Source organism: Saccopteryx bilineata, chromosome 6 (assembly GCF_036850765.1).
Source record: "Saccopteryx bilineata isolate mSacBil1 chromosome 6, mSacBil1_pri_phased_curated, whole genome shotgun sequence".
NCBI classification, from domain to species: domain Eukaryota; kingdom Metazoa; phylum Chordata; class Mammalia; order Chiroptera; family Emballonuridae; genus Saccopteryx; species Saccopteryx bilineata.
Window position 1 is genome coordinate 23,484,326 of NC_089495.1, and position 21,870 is coordinate 23,506,195.

The 21,870-nt window shown below is 42.9% G+C and overlaps 1 protein-coding gene across 2 annotated transcripts; it reads left to right on the forward strand.

The window, feature by feature from the left end:
• The first annotated feature begins 694 nt into the window (after nt 1-694).
• UBXN8 (UBX domain protein 8) lies at nt 695-21,870 on the forward strand. 2 transcript variants are annotated; one of them, XM_066234893.1, is made up of 9 exons: nt 695-710; nt 1,437-1,762; nt 10,306-10,428; nt 12,216-12,283; nt 14,139-14,261; nt 16,415-16,549; nt 17,944-17,985; nt 20,683-20,757; nt 21,473-21,870. In XM_066234893.1, the coding sequence occupies exons 2-9, from the start codon at nt 1,486-1,488 to the stop codon at nt 21,638-21,640; spliced, it is 1,011 nt and encodes a 336-aa protein (XP_066090990.1). In that variant the 5' UTR covers nt 695-710; nt 1,437-1,485; the 3' UTR covers nt 21,641-21,870. The 2 variants fall into 2 exon arrangements, with proteins under 2 accessions (XP_066090990.1, XP_066090988.1); XM_066234891.1 differs by lacking the exon at nt 695-710 and having other exon boundaries at nt 12,213-12,283.

Consider the following 21,870-nt stretch of genomic DNA (forward strand, 5'->3'; position numbering starts at 1 on the left):
CAGTCAGACAGACTCCCACATGCGCCCAACCGGGATCCACCCGGCATGCCCACCAGGGGACGACGCTCTGCCAATCTGAGGCATCGCTCTGCCGCAACCAGAGCCACTCTAGCGCCTGAGGCATAGGCCACAGAGCCATCCCTAGAGCCCCGGCCATCTTTGCTCCAATGGAGCCTTGGCTGCAGGAGGGGAAGAGAGAGACAGAGAGGAAGGAGAGGGGGAGGGGTGGAGAAGCAGATGGGCGCCTCTCCTGTGTGCCCTGGCCGGGAATCGAACCCGGAACTCCTGCACGCCAGGCCGACGCTCTACCACTGAGCCAACCGGCCAGGGCCTAGTTAATTCTTTAATTAGTATGTCATGTTACAATTTATATTACTTCACAGCAATGGATTTTGAGTTTGTGCCCTCATATGTTGAACCTCTACTTCCAGGATGCAGTTCTTAGTTACATACAAAGCAAAGCTCTCAGTGGTGCGAACTCCAACCTACCTCTGTGCACTTCCATTCAAACTTTAAACTGCAGTATTTAAGTGCTGGTAGTTCCTCCGCATTGTTTTTTAAACTTGAACTCCCACGCGTCCTCTTGTACCCGCACCCTCATTCCTAACCTTTAGGACACAGATTTGTCCTGATTTCTTTCTGGAAAGCCTTCCCCAAGCCCTGGGGTAGGATTTGGTAGCATCATGGAATATCCCGATCACAGCATTCAGGTACTGTGTTGTATTTCTGTTTACAGGGTTATCTTTCCCACTAATCTGAGTTTCGGGAGGACAAATTCAGTAACTTACACGTATTTGAACCTCCACAAGTTCTTCAGTTCCAGGCAAATTGTGAGGCTTAATGTTTGTTGAATTAAATTTAAAGGTGAGGTGGGAAGACTGATGGATGGGTCAGAAAACGAAAATTCACAGCATTAACTCTTGCTACATTGCGAGGACCTCCATAGTTTAACTGCCTTGCAGGTTGGCAGAAGCGCCATAAAGGTGAGTCAAGCGATGGCAATGAAGTCATGTAACTGTGAGGCCAAGTCATTAACAGTAACACCTGTTGGCAAAACTGACAAGGAGCCAGAACAAGGGGTGGCGGGCCTCCAGGATCTGGAACCAGGTGCCAGACCCCACTTCTGAGTCATTTTTCCACAGGCACTAAAGACCACGGATGGGGCCCGGAACCGTTAGAGATAAGACAGGTGCTTCCCAAGAGAGGGAAGCGCACTCGGACCCAAAGCCCACTATCCTCCATTACGGACACAAGACCAAAGGGCCAGGCTCGCTCCGCACAGCGTCAACCGCCGGACTTGCTTTTCCGGCTGAGTTTTACTTTTCCGAGCTCCCCCTCACACACAGCCTCCCGAGTCCCGCGGCCGAGGGCAGGCGCTGCCCGCCTGGTCTCCGGGGAGCCCCTCGGTGGAGCTGACTGACGCTTTGCTTTCACAGGACTTGGCTCCGCGGGCGGCCAGCGGGGCCGTCTCCCCTCCACGACGCCATGGGACGTGAGGAGGTGACTCCTTCTGTTAGAAAGCTGATAATGAGTTCAAAAAAGGGGGCTTATTTCAGTCTGAGCACCAACCGGGGTGTAAGACCCAGGTCTCTCCCAACTGACTCCCTTGGGGACCTATTCCACTCCACCCTACCACGGGGAGGCGGAACCGGAAGAGGAGGGCTTTCCGCCGCCATGGCGCCCCGTGGGGTAGTTGGCATTTTTCTCCTCTCTGCGCTCCCCTTCTTGTGTCTGGAGCTCCGGCGTGGGTCCCCGGACCTAGGTAAGTGTTGGATTTTCCCTCTGGGAGCTCACACCCGGGTAACTTTCCCAGGAACGTGGCGTGCGAGAACGGGCGATGACTACGATTCCCAGGCTGCACCGCGCTGGCTTCTGCTTCCGGCGTCCGGTCTGGAAGGGTGTCCCTGCAGACCCGGTGAAGTGTGAGTGTAAGAGGCAGAAAGCACAGGGATAAAGACACTGCTTTCAAGTTGTGTTGAGTGCTAATAAGGAAATAAATAGGATAATGTGATATAGGCCGTCTGAGAAATATAAACAGGTTCGAATAATGAGCTGCCTCTTTGAAAGCCGAGGCCAAAGGAATTCCATACAAAAGGAATTGTGACGTCGGAGGAAAAGAATGAAGACCACTGTGGCTGGGTCCGGGAGATTAAGGGGGAGAGTGGTTGACAACATTCACTGAGCATCTGTTATAAGTCACTCTAAATACTATTGATTCATTATCTAATCTGTATTACTACCGTAGGCGGTGGGTACTGTTATCATCCCCATTTACCCGAGAGGAAACTGAGATGGAGGTTAAATGGCTTAAAACAGTGGTCCCCAGTCACCCGGCCGCGGACCGGTAGTGGTCCGTGGGCCATTTGGTACCGGTCCACAGAGAAAGAATAAATAACTTACATTATTTCCTTTTATTTATATTTGTCTGAACAATGTTTTATTTTTTTAAAAATGACCAGATTCCCTCTGTTCCTTAGGTCTAAGACTCACTCTTGACATTTGTCTCGGTCACGTGATACATTTATCCGTCCCACCCTAAAGGCCGGTCCGTGACAATATTTTCTGACATTAGACCGGTCCGTGGCCCAAAAAAGGTTGGGAACCACTGGCTTAAAAGGTCACGGATTCAATGTTGAGGAAAGAAGCTAGAGTGGAGGCAGTGGGGCTGCATAGGTTTGTGAAGTAGGCACATCATAGTGATGATGGCCTGGACAGCAATAACAGATGAAATGTGCACAGATGTGGGATATATTTACAAAGTACTACCAACAGGATTTGTTGATGGGTTGTTTGGGGTAAGGAGAAGGAGGGATTGAAGGATGATTCTTAGGAGTGGGTAGAACCACGCCAAGTATTGTAGTTGGTAGTGCCAACAATAAAAAGAACACTGCAAGGAAATGGCAGACTTGTGGAGAATTAGTTCAGTTTTGGACATATAAGGGATAAGTTTATGTATCTCCCACTTAGGTCTAAAGCAGGAGTCGGGAACCTTTTTGGCTGAGAGAGCCATGAATGCCACATATTTTAAAATGTAATTCCGTGAGAGCCATACAATATGTTTAACACCAGGCCCTGGCCGGTTGGCTCAGTGGTAGAGTGTCAGCCTGGCGTGCAGGAGTCCTGGGTTCGATTCCTGGCCAGGGCACACAGGAGAACCGCCCATCTGCTTCTCCACCCCTCCCCCTCTCCTTTCTTTCTATCTCTCTCTTCCCCTCCCACAGCCAAGGCTCCATTAGAGCAAAGTTTGCTCAGACACTGAGGGATGGCTTTGTGGCCTCTGCCTCAGGCGCTAGAGTGGCTCTGATTGCAGCAGAGTGACGCCCCAAGATGGGCAGAGCATCGCCCCCCGGGTGGGCGTGCCGGGTGGATCCTGGTCGGGCACATGCAGGAGTCTGTCTGACTGCCTCCCCATTTCCAACTTCAGGAAAGAAAAAACAACAACAAAAACACCCTACTAAATATAAGTAAATGTGTGCATTTTATGTAAGACCAACACTTTTAAAGTACAATAAGTCTCTGAATTCTTTTTAATAACATTGTTATGCTGTTGCTAACCAATGATGAATACAGTACTTCTTTACCATTAATGCGACTTTTGGTGCTGCATGGTTTTGCTGATGGCTTTGTAGTCTGGTTCATACATGGTGAGGTTAAGCTTCATGCAGGCGTTGAGACTTTCATCCGTTAAACATGATTGTAGGTTGGTCTTAACGTTCTTTAGATGTGAGAAAGACTGCTCACATGCATACCTAAAGCCAAACATTGTCAGTACAGCAATACTCACATGCTGCAGCATGTGGTATGTGACCGGAAGCTCATTCCAAGTTTTGACAATCAGCTGGTCCGCGGGTTGAAGTTTTTTCATTTCTTCCACTTGTGTTTGCTCGCCAACTCTGCTTGTTGTTGTGCAAGTCTTTTCAAATCTTCATTCAGTGACTTGAACTTATTCACCCACATGTCTGAGGCCTTCAGGCCAGCAGCTTGTAGCTCAAAATCTCTGATGGAGACACCAGGGATGTAACTCAGGTTGGCGCTGTCCACTGCACACTCGTGTGGATGGGTGATGAACTTAAAAAGATGAGTGTGCTGCCTGACCAGGCGGTGGCACAGTGGCTAGAGTGTCGGACTGGGACTCAGAGGACCCACGTTCGAAACCCCGAGGTCGCCAGTTTGAGCGCGGGTTCATCCGGTTTGAGCAAAAGCTCACCAGCTTAAAACCGAAGGTCTCTGGCTTGAGCAAGGGGTCACTCGGTCTGCTGTAGCGCCCCAGTCAAGGCACATGTGAGTAAGCAATCACTGAGAAACTAAGGTGCCGCAACAAAGAATTGATGCGTCTCATCTCTCTCTCTCCCAGTCTGTTCCTCTGTCTCTGTCACAAAAAAAAAAAAAAGAAAGAAGAGAAACCAAGGAGCTAAAAAAAAAAAAAAAAAAAAAAAGTGTGCTCACGAAATTCTCCAAAGCGCACTTTGAATGACTGCAGGAGATTAGATGTGAAGCCCGCTAGCTGCTGGAGATCTAGGTATTGAGCAGGGTCACTCGCTGTGCATGCATCTTTAAACTCTCCCAGTTTTTCGCCCTGGCCGGTTGGCTCAGCGGTAGAGCGTCGGCCTGGCGTGCGTGCGGGGGACCCGGGTTCGATTCCTGGCCAGGGCACATAGGAGAAGTGCCCATTTGCTTCTCCACCTCCCCCCTTCCTTCCTCTCTGTCTCTCTCTTCCCCTCCCGCAGCCAAGGCTCCATTGGAGCAAAGATGGCCCGGGCGCTGGGGATGGCTCCTTGGCCTCTGCCCCAGGTGCTATAGTATCTCTGGTCGGGGCAGAGCGACGCCCCGGAGGGGCAGAGCATCGCCCCTGGTGGGCGTGCCGGGTGGATCCCGGTCGGGCACATGCGGGAGTCTGTCTGACTGTCTCTCCCCGTTTCCAGCTTCAGAAAAATACAAAAAAAAACAACAAAAAAACCCACAACTCTCCCAGTTTTTCAAAGTGTCCTAAACAACCTGTTTCAATGTCGGTGATGAAGAGTTCCAGCTTGTTTTCAAATGCAAACACTGCTTGTTGAAGGGATAAGACTGTATTTCCAATGCCTTGCATTATCACATTGAGCTGGTTCAGATGTTCAGTTCACATCCACAAGATAGTAGAACTTCAGGAGCCACTCAGCGTTAGCTAACTCAGGATGCTCGACGTTTTTCATTTCAAGAAAAGTCTGGATTTCTCTCAGACAAGCCGCGAAATGGCTGAGCACCTTCCCTCTTGACAACCAACGCACATTGCTGTGCAGAAGCAGACCAGGATAATTATTCCCAACTTCATCCAGCAGTGTTTTAAACTGGCGATCACTTAAAGCTCGGGCAACAATAAAGTTGACCACCGAATGACCAATGACATCACCTCACCAAGCTGCTCGCCACACCTCTGAGCACAAAGCACCTCCTGATGTAGGATGCAGTGAAAACTTAGGATGGGTCTCTTTTCATGTTCACGAAGATGCCCTCTGAATCCTCTGTTTTTCCCCACCATGCACGGAGCACCATCAGTACACACCGAAATAAGTTTATCCATTGGTAGATTTTTTTCTTTAGTGAACTCAGTGAAAGACTTGAATAAATCCTCCCCTCTTGTTGTCTCTTTCATAGGCAAAACAGCAAGACTTTCCTCACGTAGTGTGTCACCGACAGCATGCATACCTTGCAGTCACGCTGAACTGGGATAAATGTCTTACTTCTGTTGACTCATCCAAAGCGAGAGGAAAGAATGGTGCTGCATTTATGTCCTTCACTTGTGTTGCCTCAATTCGATTTGCCATCATGATGGTACGATCGTGAATAGTTCTTGCTGACAGAAGCATGTCCTTTATTTGTTTGATTATCTTGTCTTTATCCGAAAAGTCTTCAAAAAGTTCATTGGCAACATCAGACATGAATGTTTTGGCATACTCCCCATTGTGAATGGCTTTCTGTTTCTCACAATTGCTAAAGCACCAGCAAAGCTAGCCAAATTCCAGTAACCTTGTTGGGTCCAAACATGGAGTTGCTGCTGACTAGCTTGCACTCTGCACAGTAGCTCTTGACATACTTTCTTCCTGCTGTCCCCCGCTGGATATTTTGATGCAAATAATAGTATGGTGTGTGTCAAAGTGTTGCTTTATATTTGACCGTTTCATCGATGCAATTTTATCATTGCATATTACACGCACTGCAGAACCTGCTCTCTCCACAAAGGTGAATTCCTCTGTCCATTCCTGCTGAAAAGTACGATACTCCTCATCTTTTTTTCTTTTAGCCATCTTCTTCATCAAAAGGGTTTCTGCAATTAGCTAGCTGACTACTTGATTAAAAGGAGGGAAGTTTACTTCCTGACTTCACAACGACCCATGTACATTATGCATTATCCAATATAAATTTGGTGTTGTCCCAGAGGACAGCTGTGATTGGCTCCAGCCACCTACAACCATGAACATGAGCAGTAGGAAATGAATGGATTGTAATACATGAGAATGTTTGTTTTGTGTGTGTGTGTGTGTGTGTGTGTATTTTTTTTTTTTTTTTTTTTTACAGAAACAGAGAGAGAGGGATAGACAGGGACAGCAGACAGGAACAGAGAGATGAGAAGCATCAGCCATTAGTTTTTTGTTACGTGTTGCAACATCTTAATTGTTCATTGATTGCTTTCTCATATGTGCCTTGACCACAGGCCTTCAGCAGACTGAGTAACTCCTTGCTCGAGCCAGCAACCTTGGGCTCAAGCTGGTGAGCTTTTGCTCAAACCAGATGAACCCTCACTCAAGCTGGCAACCTTGGGGTCTTGATCCTGGGTCTTCCGCATCACAATCCAACGCTCTATCCACTGCGCCACTGCCCGGTCAGGCTGTTTTATATTTTTAACATTATTATTTTTTTTATTAAAGATTTTTCTGTGAGCCAGATGTAGCCATCAAAAGAGCCACATCTGGCTCGTGAGCCATAGATTCCCGACCCCAGTTCTAAAGTTAGAGACCATGATGAAATTCAACTTTAATATTTCCTGTCTCTCCACCTTCCCCTGACCACCCCTAAGAAGTGAGTCCCAGGCATGTTGCTTGAAATAAGAACTTATTTTATTTATTTATTTATTTATTTATTTATTTATTTATTTTTATTTTTTTTACAGAGACAGAGTGAGTCAGAGAGGAATAGACAGGGACAGACAGGAACAGAGAGATGTGAAGCATAATTATTAGTTTTTCATTGTGCATTGCAACACCTTAGGTGTTCATTGATTGCTTTCTCATATGTGCCTTGACTGCGGGCCTTCAGTAGACCCAGTAACCCCTTGTTGGACCCAGCGACCTTGGGTTCAAGCTGGTAGGCTTTTGCTCAAACCAGATGAGCCCGCACTCAAGCTGGCGACCTTGGGGTCTTGAACCTGGGTCCTCTGCATCCCAGTCCGACACTCTATCCACTGCACCACCGCCTGGTCAGGCTTGAAATAAGAACTTAAAATAACACACTTTAAAAAAAAATTTACAAAGACCCTCCCGAAGCCTTAATCAATTGAAGAAGTATCAGAATCAAACAAGACCTTTATCCAAATGACACAGAAATGTTAAAGTCACGCTTAGCTATTTGTAAGGCCAGTGGCTGTTGTCATGGCCATGCAGGTTCACATTGGATTACGGCAGATGGTAAAGGAACAGTGGAGCCAGAAAATGGAGGGCCATTCGTTTATTTAGTCTCTTAACTGTGACAAACGGAGGGAAAACTTCCCTTTCTCTCAGGGCTCCCATGTCCCGATTGGTTCTCTGGTTCCAAAACCCAGAGGCTCTGGACTCACAGGCCCCCACCAACCTCAGCAATCCCAGTCTCTCCGCACTTTTGCAAAACAGGGGTAAATAAAAACCCTTCTCCAGCAAACAATGGCCCCTCCCAAGCAGGAAGGCAATCCCGCAATCTGCCTCCCTGAGGGCAAGCACCCACAGCCTTCCATAGGCTATATACACACGGGGCTTCCCCAGTATAAGTGAGCAAACCTAAAAAAACCACATTTATTTACCCAGCACTATTACAGAATTCACTTTGCTCCTTTGCCTTTATAGCATCCACCTCTACTCTGCCCATTTGGAATTTTCTACTTTTCACTAATATTTGAATCACTCACTAGTCAATGGGAAGGTAGTTACCAAGGTCAGAAGATCTGTTCACAGAGTCATCTCTAACCAAAGGGAAATACACTTACTTCTTGAGGGTAGAGATTAATCTAATTTGTTTTTGTATTCCCAGTACTTACAACAATGTCTAAATTGATAAAAGTAGGCCAAACTTTCTGAAAGTGCAGCTGGGTTCCTGACAGCATCTCCAACTAGTTCCTTTAATTTTCACTTAACTCCTTTTCCCTGGAATCCTCTCTCCCGTTGTGAAATGATGGTTTACTTTGCTTTCTTGGTAATTGGTTTTGCAATTATCCACCGGCAGTATTTGTCTTTTTTACCAATCTTACATCCCAGTGCAGCAGCTGCATGAGGAGTTATGTTTGGAACAGTATTTAAAGATACTAAGACTCTTAGCTGGAGCTGCTAATTGAATTTCCAGGGGGAGAAGGGGAGTGGAATTCCCAGACCTGTTTATTCACCTAAACTGTATTATTGGACATGTGTTGAAAAAAAGATCCCAGTCTTTTTCTACTGTATAAAAGCCTTCATTGTCAATACGTTTTTACTTGTGCTTAAGCTAAATATTTTAATGCTGGTTCCTCACATTTATCCTTTGAAGTGCCCTGCACATGGGCTCTTGAGAGTAGGGACAAAAAAAATTAACTTAATTGTATTACTGAAAGGTATATACACAAATTAGTTCTTCTTTATTCCCATATAACATTTGCAAATTTCTTGATTGTTAGAACAGAAAGTGGTATTATGGAACAAATCCCATAACTGAATGGTTTCTTTATGTACCAGTACTTGCCCTGGCTGGGTAGCTTGGTTGTCTGGAGCGATGTCCAAAGCACAGAGGTTGCTGGTTTGAAACCTGGTCAGGGCAGATACAGGAACAGCTTGATGTTCCTATCTCTGTCTTTCTGTCCCTGCCTCTCTTTCTCACACACATACACAAAATGCTGGTAAGATGTGGCAGGCCTGTGATGCAGAAAATATAAATGTAAACATAAATAAATATACATCTGTCTGTATATATAATTCTTTTATTTTTAGTTAATTCAGTAACTACCAGTCTCATCACATTGGTAAAAAGGTTCCTCTGTATCTTTGCCTGGTAATTTTTGAGATTTAACAAAACAAACCTAAAAATTCCTGGAGGGTATTTTTTTTTAATTTATTATTATTATTTTGTATTTTTCCGAAGCTGGAAACGGGGAGAGACAGTCAGACAGACTCCCGCATGCGCCCGACCGGGATCCACCCGGCACGCCCACCTGGGGGGATGCTCTGCCCCTCCGGGGGGTCGCTCTGTCGAGACCAGAGCCACTCTAGCGCCTAGGGCAGAGGCCAAGGAGCCATCCCAGCGCCCGGGCCATATTTGCTCCAATGGAGCCTTGGCTGCAGGAGGGGAAGAGAGAGACAGAGAGGAAGGAGGGGGGGGGGGGAGAAGCAAATGGGCGCTTCTCCTATGTGCCCTGGCCGGGAATCGAACCTGGGTCCCCCGCACGCCAGGCCGACGCTCTACTGCCGAGCCAACCGGCCAGGGCCCCTGGAGGGTATTTTTAACCCAACTTGATATCTCTGTTCCTTCACCAATTAGCAAAGTAGGCACTTGTCACATTTTTGCTTAATTTTTATCTTGATTCTTAAAATAATATAAAACCAAACACTGAATTTTTTTTAGGTGAACGTGTAGGACTGAATTGAGAAATAAAGTACACAGTTTCATACTTTAACTGTAAGAAATAAATTGGTGTTTCTTATTTCTAGACTTAGAACTAGCATTTGAATTAGATAGAACTGGAATTTGAAAAGATGATGCCGTAACAGTCATTTAATTCCTAAACATGTGGATAATTTTATCTACTTTGGGCAGAAGGGAAACCCCAATTTATGCATTAGTATTAGTTATAATATTTATAATGTAGACAGTCACTTGAATTATACCTGCATTCCTGAGACAAAAAATATTCTAGAATTGTTTTCTGAAAACTTGTCCTGGTATTAGAAACCAGATGAATTTTGGTACCTAAAGAAGACAATATGAAAAATCATATAGAAAGTTGCATAACTAACTTTTACTAGACTTTTCTAGTATAAATAATCTTCTAATGTATTATTTATTGTTAGTATCATGAAAAGTGTTTTTAATTTTAATTTTTTTTTCCTTTATAAGGAATTAAAGATATAATTTTGCTGTGTGGCCGGATTTTCTTACTGCTTGCTCTTCTTACCCTAATTATTTCTGTGACTACCTCATGGCTTAATTCATTTAAATCTTCTCAAGTTTATCTGAAAGGTAAGTTTATTGTTATTCTACCCTTTTATACTTTCTTATTGAAATCTATTTCTTTTATTAATTCTAGAACTTTTCACAATTAGAACCATTTTTCCAATAATTTGTGCAATGTTATTTCAAGGTAATCATAAAAGTAAGGTAATCACAACTTTAGTCATGATTTTTAATGTACCTTAAACCCCAATATTTTTATGAGAAAGTATACATTTTCCTTATACATTCAAAACTGTATCATTTCTAAGCTGGTATATTGCAAATTCTCATTTTAAATTGTGTTTGTGCAGATGAACTGCTGTTTGATAGGTACAGTTTATAAACTGTTCTACAATGTTAAATATATCTACCATTAATCTTTAAAGGTTTTTGATCCTAAGTTATTTTTCATTCCATCCTGGCATTTTTAATTTATGCATTCATCTCTTATGTATAGTTAGATGCTCTTAATTTTGGAAACCATGCTTGGTCTTAGTTTTGTTTTATGACAAGTGAAAATTTGTGAAGGTTAGAAGCCTTTTATCAACTAGTAATTTTTGTAAACTTTGATAGAATTCCCCATTTGTGGTCAGCTTTTCTACCATCGTGCCAACACTTCTATAAGCTTCTTCCGCTGCCTCTCTGAGTGCTGGCTCAGGGTGAGCGGTTTCCACACAGCCAGCCAGGCTGGCCACCTGCACAGGCATTGGAGAGCTTGTCAGAGATGAGCACAGTCTGTCGCCCCGGCAGCTTGTGTAACGCAAACGTGCCACCAGCCAGTGTGTCTTTCTCAAGGTGTTTCCTGTGTGATACAGAACCCTTTGGGGGCAGGATTAGAAGTCTTCTGAAACAATAATATATTTCGCTCCAGAACAGGTGAATCCTCAAACTTATGCCTGCATTTTTATAGCCTATTGGAAATAAGATTGCTAATAGTGAATTTGAGACATTATGTTTTGTTTTGCTGTTTATTTAAATATAAATAGACATAAAAGGAAAATGATCAGTATTAAATATATAGCCCTTTCGATTAACTATAAATAAAACCCTAATCCTAAAAGTTTACACCTTTCAACCCAAACATAAGAGACAATATGGATGTTTCAGCACCTCCCAGTCATAGATTGTAGATATTTTTCTTCTTTTGTAAAATTACTTGATCTCTTATATTTCAAATTACTCTATTGGAAAATGAAAGTAACTCATTGTAACTTCTCTAGAAACTCTGTAGTAAACACATTTTGATATAAGGAGGGTGTTTGCTGCATATACTAAACTATCAAGTCAAGTCTTATGTTTTATAAATAAGGGCAACATGTACCTGACAGTTTCTTACCTTAAGTTGTATCTTTATGTTGCTTGGAGTACAAGTTAGTCTGGTACGTATTTGTTTGACGATTTTGAGACATAATCACCACTGAAGGTTGAACCTAGTAAGTAATTAAGACTATGTATAGGGCCTCGTTATTGTCAGACTTTCTTCAGAGGAGTAAAAAATCAGCCTGCTCACACACTTTTTATCTTTCCTACTATCATTGGCCCATCATAAGCCTCCCCATCAAAACTGTAACATAATATTAATACATGTTATAATTCTTGTTTCAGTACAAACCTTCATACTGATTTTACTTGCAGATTTCTTAGTCTCAACTGTCTACATGTATCTCATTTCATTATTTCAAAAACATCTGGTTTTTGAAGGCTTGTTTCTAAAAATAATCTTAAGATCCACAGACTATTTTCAGAGACAGTAGCATTCAACTTACTGATTCTTGGGAATTAAAAAACACTTTTATGTTCTTATGTCTTAGAAGAAGAAGAAAAGAATGAGAAAAAGCAAAAACTTGTGAGAGAAAAACAACAAGAGACACAGAGTGAAAAGGTAAAGCATACATTTTAGAGAATCTACTTAGAATACAAACCTATCTGGGGCATTTAAAATTTAGGTCTGCTGCTCTTTTTGTTTCTGCTCAGATTTTTTTTTATTGAGGCCAAATTCACATGACATTAACCATTTTAAAACGTACAATTCAGTGGCATTTTTAGAACATTCACAATATTGTGTAACCATTACATCTTTCTAGTTCCAAAACATTTTCTTCACCTCAAAAGAAAACCCCACCTTTTGGCTGGAACTGTCCTCTTCTAGTTAATTCACCAAAATGACTAACAAAAGGAAAGAGGAGAGGTACCCGCTATATATTCTCAAGGCCTTTTAGAAAACACGGAGTTGTTCCTTTGGCAGAGTACATGTGAATCAACAGGAAAGGAGATATTGTAGACGTCAAGGCAATGGGCAGTGTTCAGAATGCCCCACACACGTTTCCACGGCAAAATGAAAGAGTCTTCAATGCCACCCAGCATGTGGTGGGTATTGTTGTAAGCAAACAAGGCAAGGGCAAGATTCTTGCCAAGAGAATTAATGTATGTATTGAGCTTATTAAGCACTCCTAAGAACCGTGATCGCTTCCTGAAATACGTAAAGGAAAATCATCAGAGAAAGAAGGAAGCCGAAGAGAAAGGGGTACTTGGGTGCAGCTGAAGTGCCAGCCTGCTCTGCCCAGAGAAGGCACACCCTGTGAGAGCCCATGGAGAGGGGCCTGTGCTGCTGGAGCCCTTTCCCTGGGAATTCATGGCATGGTCAGAGTAAGGAAATAAAAGGCCTCTGTACTGTCAAAAGAAAAAGAAACCTCATACCCACTAAACAGTTACTGCTTCGTTCCTCCCTCTTCTGGCAGCCACCAATCTGCTTTCTGTTTGTATGGATTCATCTATTTTGGATATTTCTTACAAATGGAATCTATAATATGACCTTTGTGCCTGGCTTCTTTCACTTAGCATAATATTTTCTGGGGTTCATCCCTGTAGCATGTATCATTTCTTTTTAGGGACAAGTGATATTCCGTTGCATGGAACTATCAAAATTTGATTATCCATCTTTCACTGATGGACTAGTTCCACCTTTTCGCTATTGTGAATAGTGCTGTTAGTGTTAACTCTTCCTTGAGGGTTCAGTAGCATTCACCAGTGAATGCATCTAGTCCTGGACTTCTTTCTGTTTGGTTTTAATGATTGATTTGATCTCTTCTTAGGTCTGTTCTATTTCTTCTTGAGTCAGTTTCGGTAATTTGTGTATTTCTAGGAATTTGTCCATTTCATCTTGATTAAGTATTCTCTTATGTTCTTTTTCATCTCTGTAAGGTTGGTAGTAATATTCCCACATTCATTTCTGATATTATTATTTTCTTCTTTTCCAAGTGAGAGGAGGGGAGATAGAGAGACAGACACCCACAGTACCCTGACCAGGATCCACCCATCTGGGGCCATGCTCGCAACTGAGCTATTTTTAGCACCTGAGTTGAGGCTCCATGGAGCCATCCTCAGCTTCTGGGGCCAATGGGCTGAACCAGTCGAGCCATGGCTGCAGGAGGAGAAGAGAGGGAGAGAGAGAGAGAAAGGGAAATGAGAGGTGTGGAGAAGCAGATGGTCACTTCTCTTGTGTGCCCTGACTGGGAATCAAACCAGGGACATCCACATGTCAGGCTGATGCTCTACCACTAAGCCAACTGGCCAGGGCCATTATTATTATTTTATTTATTATTTTGTTATTTTTGGCAAAACTGAGTTAGTATGAAAATACAATTTTTTACCTAGTTCTTACTGACAACTTTTATAGATGACGTAAACCCTTAGAAATGTTAATGTATAGTAACAACACTTAATATTTTTTTGAACAGGTCAGCAAATACATAGAGAATGTTCTGAAACCTCACCAGGAAATGAAATTGAGAAAGCTGGAAGAGCGCTTTTATCAAACAACGGGTGAAACGTGGAAGTTAAGCAATGGTCATAAACTCGGGGTTAGAATAGATTCCATTTTGTATATTGAATTCCATTATGATTTGTTTTAACATATGTTGACTTTTTAAAATTGCAAATGATGTTAAACTGCTAATACAGCCTTTATAAGGAGTCTTTATTAATGATTGTATATCAGTTTTTATTCAGCATATTTGTGTGTCAAATGGTTAAGTACCTAAGAGCATTTAGCTGAGAGCCTCAGAAAGCCCTAACATACAGTAACCTTTAAGAAAATAGTTGACTCTATAACTGTGTTTTATATAAACAAAATCAGATTTTTCCTCAAGAAAGACCTCCAAGGTTTTATAAGGTCACATTATATTCATTTGTTTGGCTCTGTTTCTGTGAAGCCAAATTAACCTTTGACTTTTTTTTCCTCTGGCCTTGAGTATGAATTTTTTCATTTGCTAATGGAAATTTATGATTTTTTTTTCTTATAGAGGAAAAAGGACAATAATAAAGGAATTAAGTTTTAGAATAACAGGGGATAAGATTATTTCTGTCCCCAAACTCATTTGCTTTGTTCATACTGTACCTTTCACCATCTTGTAAAGAAAACGATTCAGTAATGGTGAATAAGATTCTTATAGTGAAGCAGAATCAGTTTTCATTTCACAACGGTCAATATGTCATTGAACAATCAAGAGTGAGTGATAGCCTGACCAGGCGGTGGCGCAGTGGATAGAGCGTCGGACTGGGATGCAGAGGACCCAGGTTCAAGACCCCGAGGTCACCAGCTTGAGCGCGGGCTCATCTGGCTTGAGCAAAAAAAGCTCACCAGCTTGGACTCAAGGTCTCTGGCTCAAGCAAGGGGTTACTCGGTCTGCTGAAGGCCCGCGGTCAAGGCACATATGAGAAAGCAATCAATGAACAACTAAGGTGTCGCAATGAAAAACTAATGATTGATGCTTCTCATCTCTCTCTGTTCCTGTCTGTCTATCCCTTTCTCTGACTCTCTCTCTGTCTGTATATATAAAAAAAAAAGAGTGGGTGATAAAAGTAATGTGAAAGACGGCAACACAGAATGCAACTGCTCTATGTTGTGATTTCACTTCTGAGGAGAGTTTGTCTTCTGCTCAGTGTTGTGGTGTTAGACGTGGATAGCTTGATTTGAGCCTGTGCTCTCTTTCTGAAATGGTCACAATGTGAATTAGTCATTCTGCCCGTTGCTTTTAGGCTGTATCTTCACGGTACTACTGTACTAGTATATCTTTTAACCTAATTAGTGGGGTCAACAAAAAGCTGGACAGGGTAGACCTTTGGTGTTGTTATGACTGGGCTCTTGGGGCTATCAAAGAACATGAGAATGGGAATGTTAGAGCTGAAAGAAAAGTGTATCAGTTGATCCAGCCCCGTAAGTTGCAGGGAAGCAGTTTAAATTTGGTCAGTTCATTGTTCAGTATCAAGACCTCTTGACTTCTGTTCCCTATGCTTCTTCCACCAACTTCTCTTAGGATAAGAGAATGGGGACACTGCCCACCAAAGTGGTGGCCCTTTTAGTCTGATGGAACTTTTAGGAGGTCAGTAGATATGAAAGAAAGGCATTAGTGGACTAATGAGTATGTAGTTGAGAATTTGACACAAGCAAATTATTTTGCTAAGAAAAGTCTTAATAGATAATATTAATAAAAATAATCATTGTGATTTCTGGAATAAAATCCTTTGCCTCCTAAAGTGATTAGTTCAAGTGGAAGCTCAGAGTTTGAATTTGAGAACTGAAATATGTTTCTATGTAACGAGATATTAGGGCCCCATTCAGCTGTGGAAGTTTCGTATGGTCACACAGAGACGTGTTTTTACTCGTCTGTGTTCTATTTTCACAGCCCTTTACGGCATACTTCCTGGCACTGCCGTGCTTCCTTTACTGAAAGGAGGAAAAGGGTAGCATCCAGGGTTTCTTCTTTCTTCAACCCTACTAAAAACTTGAGGTCAGCCTTTATCTGTCAGAACCCCACAGCTGGATAAGGGTAGTGTCTACAAGATGTTAGACTCCATGTTTTCCTATCTAAGGAGATAACGCTTTAATTTTCTGGGTTTTATAATGACTTAATTATATTTTTTACCGAAATGCCATCAGGGTAAAAGAAATACCCATTGTGAATAAAGTTGATAAAAAGCATCTCTTTTGAAATTGTCTACCGTTTCTGACCAGGGTGATGAATATTTGGTGCTTGAAAGTGAGAATCAGACATCTTTTGCAACACCAAGCAGAGAAGCAGCACAGAGGCGGAACTTGCCTACATCGTCAACCCGAGCTTCACCACCTGCCGACCAGCCCCCGCAGAAGGTTGGTTGCTTCGTGCCTGCTCACCGCATCGTGTCGCTGCAACAGGAACACCGTTCTGTGGGAGGTGTCTACCGAGGGAAGGAGCACTGGCTTTTAATCCAGTTGTCTTCCTGCCGCTACCTTACAGAGTGACTGCGTTCATTAAGTCACTTTTCCCGCTTAATATTAATGTTCTGAATCAAACTTGGAAGCTATAAAGATAAATGGTAATAGGTTTAGAAAATTCTCAGTTCTCTTTGAGGAAGTAGTTTGACTATGTAGAAACAAATACCATGTTTACTAAGGAAACATTCCTATGGGAGCTAATACATATTCAGGGAGTGGCTAATATTAACACGAGTGTATCATTTTCCTCAGTGGCCCTTCTAGAGAATGGGCTAGTGATCATTCACTCTGAAACAATGCCCAGGTTTATTATGGCTTCTTTCCTTTCAAATTTTTAATCCATAAGTAAAACTTGGGAGCTAGCAAAGTTTAGAAATAAGTCTGTTTGTACAGACTCTTGGGGAGAGCTGGACGGTTATCTGTCTAGGCCTTGAAAGTGCTTTCTAGTATTGTTTTACAGTCTGAGCTTTCCTAGTTCCTTAATGGAGCTTGAGAGTGAGAATCAGGCCACTGAACTGTTTCTAACATTCTGAAAAGATCTAATGACCTATATGGACTAATTAAAAATTCAAGATTCTTTGCTTTGTTAATAGCATGGATTATTTAATGCCGACGGTCAATTTGGGTGGACCAAAATAAAGCACATGGATATATTTAATAAATGCAATTAATGTTTGTTAGATAAAATATTCTAAAACGCGGATTGTCTGGTATTAAAAGATAAAAAGGGTCCCCAGAGGTGTAATTGTTGGTAACAGGTATTTTAATGAGAGAAAATGGTCTGACCATCAGGTTTTTTACTAGAGTAACAGAAGTAGGGAAGCAATGAATAAACATGGAAGCCACCGAAGTGAATCATTGTTAACCTGTTCAGGGAAGTATTAGGGAAGAAAAATACGCACTCATCTCAACATGTATATATTCATGAACCTAAGTATTGAATAATTTGGGGGCCTTACTGAACGTACTATTTATCCTGTTTCTTTAAATTGTACATTTTAAATAGTATCTTGGAACATCATAAAAACAAATTCTTTAAATGTGTACAGATTACTAGCTGTCATCTAACATTCTATTTTTATCATCTTTTGTTAGCACAAAGTTGCTTACCCAAAAATGTTTATTAATTGACCTGTCATCCTTATTGTAAACCTATGTGTGTCTATGAAATGCACAGATTTCATTAAGCTTAGGTGTAGCTAAACTCTATTAAAAGGGACTCTTCTTGTTGAGATTATTGTTTTCTTTTTCAAAATGTTTACATTCCTTTTATGAATCCTTTTCTTTAGGTTCCAGATTTGCCTGAAGAACCTCCTGAAACAGCTGAAGAAGTAAGCTTATTTTGTGTGAAAATTAAATATATTTTGTGTCTCCTTTAATATCAAGTGTGTTGTATCTAATTTGGGTTTTAAAAGTAAATATAGGGTAAGTGTTAATGTGACTGCGCTGTAATTAGGTCTTGTTCTGAAAATGGTATAATATCAAACCCTTGAGCACCAGTCCTGTTTTGGAAGCCTGATGTCTGCTGAGTGTGTTTTTTAGAGCTGAGAGTCTTCCTACCGAATCAGGCAGAGATGGAATACATGAGTTGTATAGAATTGTACATCTGAAACCTGTATAATTTTATTAACCAGTGTCACCACAATAAATTCAATTAAAAGAAAAAGAATACATGGGCTATTCCAAAATTTCAGGTCAGCAAATGAGTTACTTATTAAAATAGAATCAAAACAGGCAGATAACCTCCAATTGCAGTTTTCCTGCACTTAGAAAAGAGAAAAGGAAGAATGCAGCTTCTTTGTAGCTGTGATGGAAGGAGGTTTGCTGTCTGGGGGCAGGGTCAGACTGAACCTGTCTGTGTGAGCTGCTTCCTGCCTTCTTAGCGCTGTCCAGCTTAGTTTTAAACCCGTCTCCAGTGCCCGGGAGCAGGGAGCACGCATCTTTAAAGCCATTGTCATTTAGGCAAAGGAGAGCTCTGATGGTTTTCCATTAACTGGGGCTCAGTGACTATTATACTCCTTAAAAGCCATTTTTGAGACAGCCACAAAAGCCATTGGGGGTATCTCATTTTTGTCAACACATTTGTAGCATTTAAAACTTTGGACGTCAGCCTGACCTGTGGTGGCGCAGCGGGTAAAAGCGTCGACCTGGAACACTGAGGTCACTGGTTCAAAATCCTGGGCTTCCCTTGTCAAGGCACATATGGGAGTTGATGCTTTCTGCTCCCTCCCTCCCTTCTCTCTCTGACTCTCTCTCCTCTCTCTAAAATAAATAAATAAAATCTTTAAAATAAAATAAAACTTTGGACATCAGAGGAGAAATACAATGTTTTTTGTTGTTGTTTTGTTTTTTTAAACTTCAAATTCCTCCCCATATTACACGATGAATTCAGGCCTATGAGATATCTGTCCTGACACTTCTTCATTCTCACTTCTTGTCAAGCTCTGGGTTGGTCTCCGTGACAACAATTTATAATATAAGAGTATTTAAATATAGCTCAGGCTTGACAAGGAGCACCTTTTGTGAATTTACTCTGGCTGTAAAACACATGACATTAACTCTACAGAACAGCAGCTTGTCACCAGATGTGCACGGACTATAGACCTCACATTGTCAGTGAATCCTTTTAAATTGTATTTTTTGTGTAAAATGTCAAAGGACAGCGTTTTTCTTCCCAGTCTCAGGTCTGTCACTGTAAAGGCTGAGAAACCTCTGCCACAGAGGCAGTTGCTCTCCTCTCTGACTTACAGTCATTCCGTTTTGTTTTCTTCTCTACACTTTCCAGTACTTCCACTAACTAAAGTGTATGTCAGAGTGACAGGATTTTAGAGCTGGGATGAACCCAAGTAACTCTTCACTCGAAGCCGAAGCCACAAGTAGGAAGAGCCCCCAAGGCGCCTGCTGGGAGAGCCCAGGCCACCTGCTTACAGCCAGTACTCCCCCCCGAGTCACTCTATAAGCAATAGCATCCTTCTTTTCTTCTCCCTGCTCTTAGTTCTGTTTTTGGTGAATAAAACAAACAAAATTATGGTAAATTATTATACCTGAGAATCACATGTAAAATGTATGCACCATATCTATTGTATTAATTGTTATAAGCAACTTTTTTTTTTTTTTCTGAAGCTGGAAACGAGGAGAGACAGTCAGACAGACTCCCGCATGTGCCCGACCTGGACCCACCCGGCACGCTCACCAGGGGCGACACTCTGCCCACCAGGGGGCGATGCTCTGCCCCTCCGGGGCGTAGCTCTGCCGCGACCAGAGCCACTCTAGCGCCTGGGGCAGAGGCCAAGGAGCCATCCCCAGCGCCCGGGCCTTCTTTGCTCCAATGGAGCCTTGGCTGCGGGAGGGGAAGAGAGAGACAGAGAGGAAGGAGGGGGTGGGTGGGCACCTTAGTTTTCTCCCAGTCTGGTGTTTCTCTTGTCTGCAGGCTCGGAGTGGGCCCTGGGCCTGCCTGGTTTGGGAGGCTGCTTTGGAAGCCGGACTGCAGTCTGCATGTCATCAGCAGACAGCACTGCCAAGTCTCTGGTGCCCTCGAGGCAGACGGCACTGCCGAGTGTCCGGTGCCCTCGGGGCAGACGGCACTGCCGAGTGTCCGGTGCCCTCGGGGCAGACGGCACTGCCGAGTGTCCGGTGCCCTCGGGGCAGACGGCACTGCCGAGTCTCCGGTGCCCTCGGGGCAGACGGCACTGCCGAGTGTCCGGTGCCCTCGGGGCAGAGTCTCCGGTGTCCTCGGGGCAGAAAGCACCGCCGAGTCTCCGGTGCCCTCGGGGCAGACGGCACCGCTGTCTCCGGTGCCCTCCCTGGAAGGCTCTGTCACCTAGCTCCGCAGTCAGCAGCAAGGTGTTTTTCAGTTCCAGAAGAATTATTTCTGGGGGTAGAGTGATTATCTGGACCTTTCTGTTGACGTGCTCTCTCAGCTAAGTTCCTGCAGAACCCACGTGAGCTTTCGTACTCACTGCTGCTCCCATGTGGGAACTGGGAGGGCGGTGGACTGCGGTTCTCACCTGCATGTGCTCGCTCCCCAGGTCGTCACTGTTGCTCTCCGGTGTCCGCAAGGAAGTGTCCTGAGGAGAAGGTTTTCTAAGTCTTGCAGTTCACAGGTGAGGAAACTCCTCTCTTGAGGAATATTTTCATTGAATTTGGCAAGTCTGTTCCCGTGCGGTGGGAGAGGTATTCTCACACTGCTGTCTGGGACTGGTCACTCCCGGGCACTCAGTGTTGAGGATAAAGGGCACTTCTGCGTGTTCTGCATTGCAGAAATTTAGGCACTTAGGCATGCTGGATCCTTCTGAACTGTGATTTCTACACATTTTTTTTTTTTAGTTTTTCTACTCATTTCTTATTTGTTGGGTTTTTTGTTATAATGACATTTCACAGTTGGTGGGTCAGATACTTTCAGAGCCGCCAGTATGAACTTTGTTCCATTACCCAACAGTTCCTGCATCATTTTCATGTGGCTGAGATTTATGATCAAAATCTTTTTTTTTCCCTGAATGTTAACCTTTTGTTCTCAATCTTTTTATTGAATAATCTTTCCCTTCCCTATGGTTGAGGCTTTACTCATTGTTAAATGTCTTTGCTGACTGTGGTTGCCAGTGGTCCCTAGGTCTTAAATAAAATGTGTTAGAGGTTATTCACATATTAAAATCCTTGGCATGCTATTTTTCTTTGCATTCCATAAGTTCCTTTGAAAGGTGTAAAAGTTCTGTTTTATTCATAGGGGCACGTTTAACAATGAACGGAATGTAAAGTATCTTGGTGACCCTGAGGGACACAGTCTGGACAGTATTGACAACGATGCTTCTTACCTTTTAGGTTCTGTTTGACTGGATGATGAAAATTGGGTACCACACATCCCTGTACAGCCTTTCTACTTCCTTTCCCAGAAGGCCACTGCGAGCAGAGGGAGGCAGGTCACTGCAGGACGTAGGAATAACTGTGGATACTGTCCTCAACGTGGAAGAAAAAGAGCGAAGCAACTAGAAACAAGAACCACCTGTTCTACATAAAATCAGTTCTGTCATGACCTTACAGAACAATAAAGGACTGCCATTAAAATTATGTCATACCACGACTGAGCTCAAGGCAGTAAACACTTCAATGCTGATATCCACGGGAATATATGGACACAAAGGCGTGCTCTCAAAAAAATAATAATTTTTGAAATGTGCCATTTTATAATGTACCCGATGAGAAGTAGGTAAAAATGTATA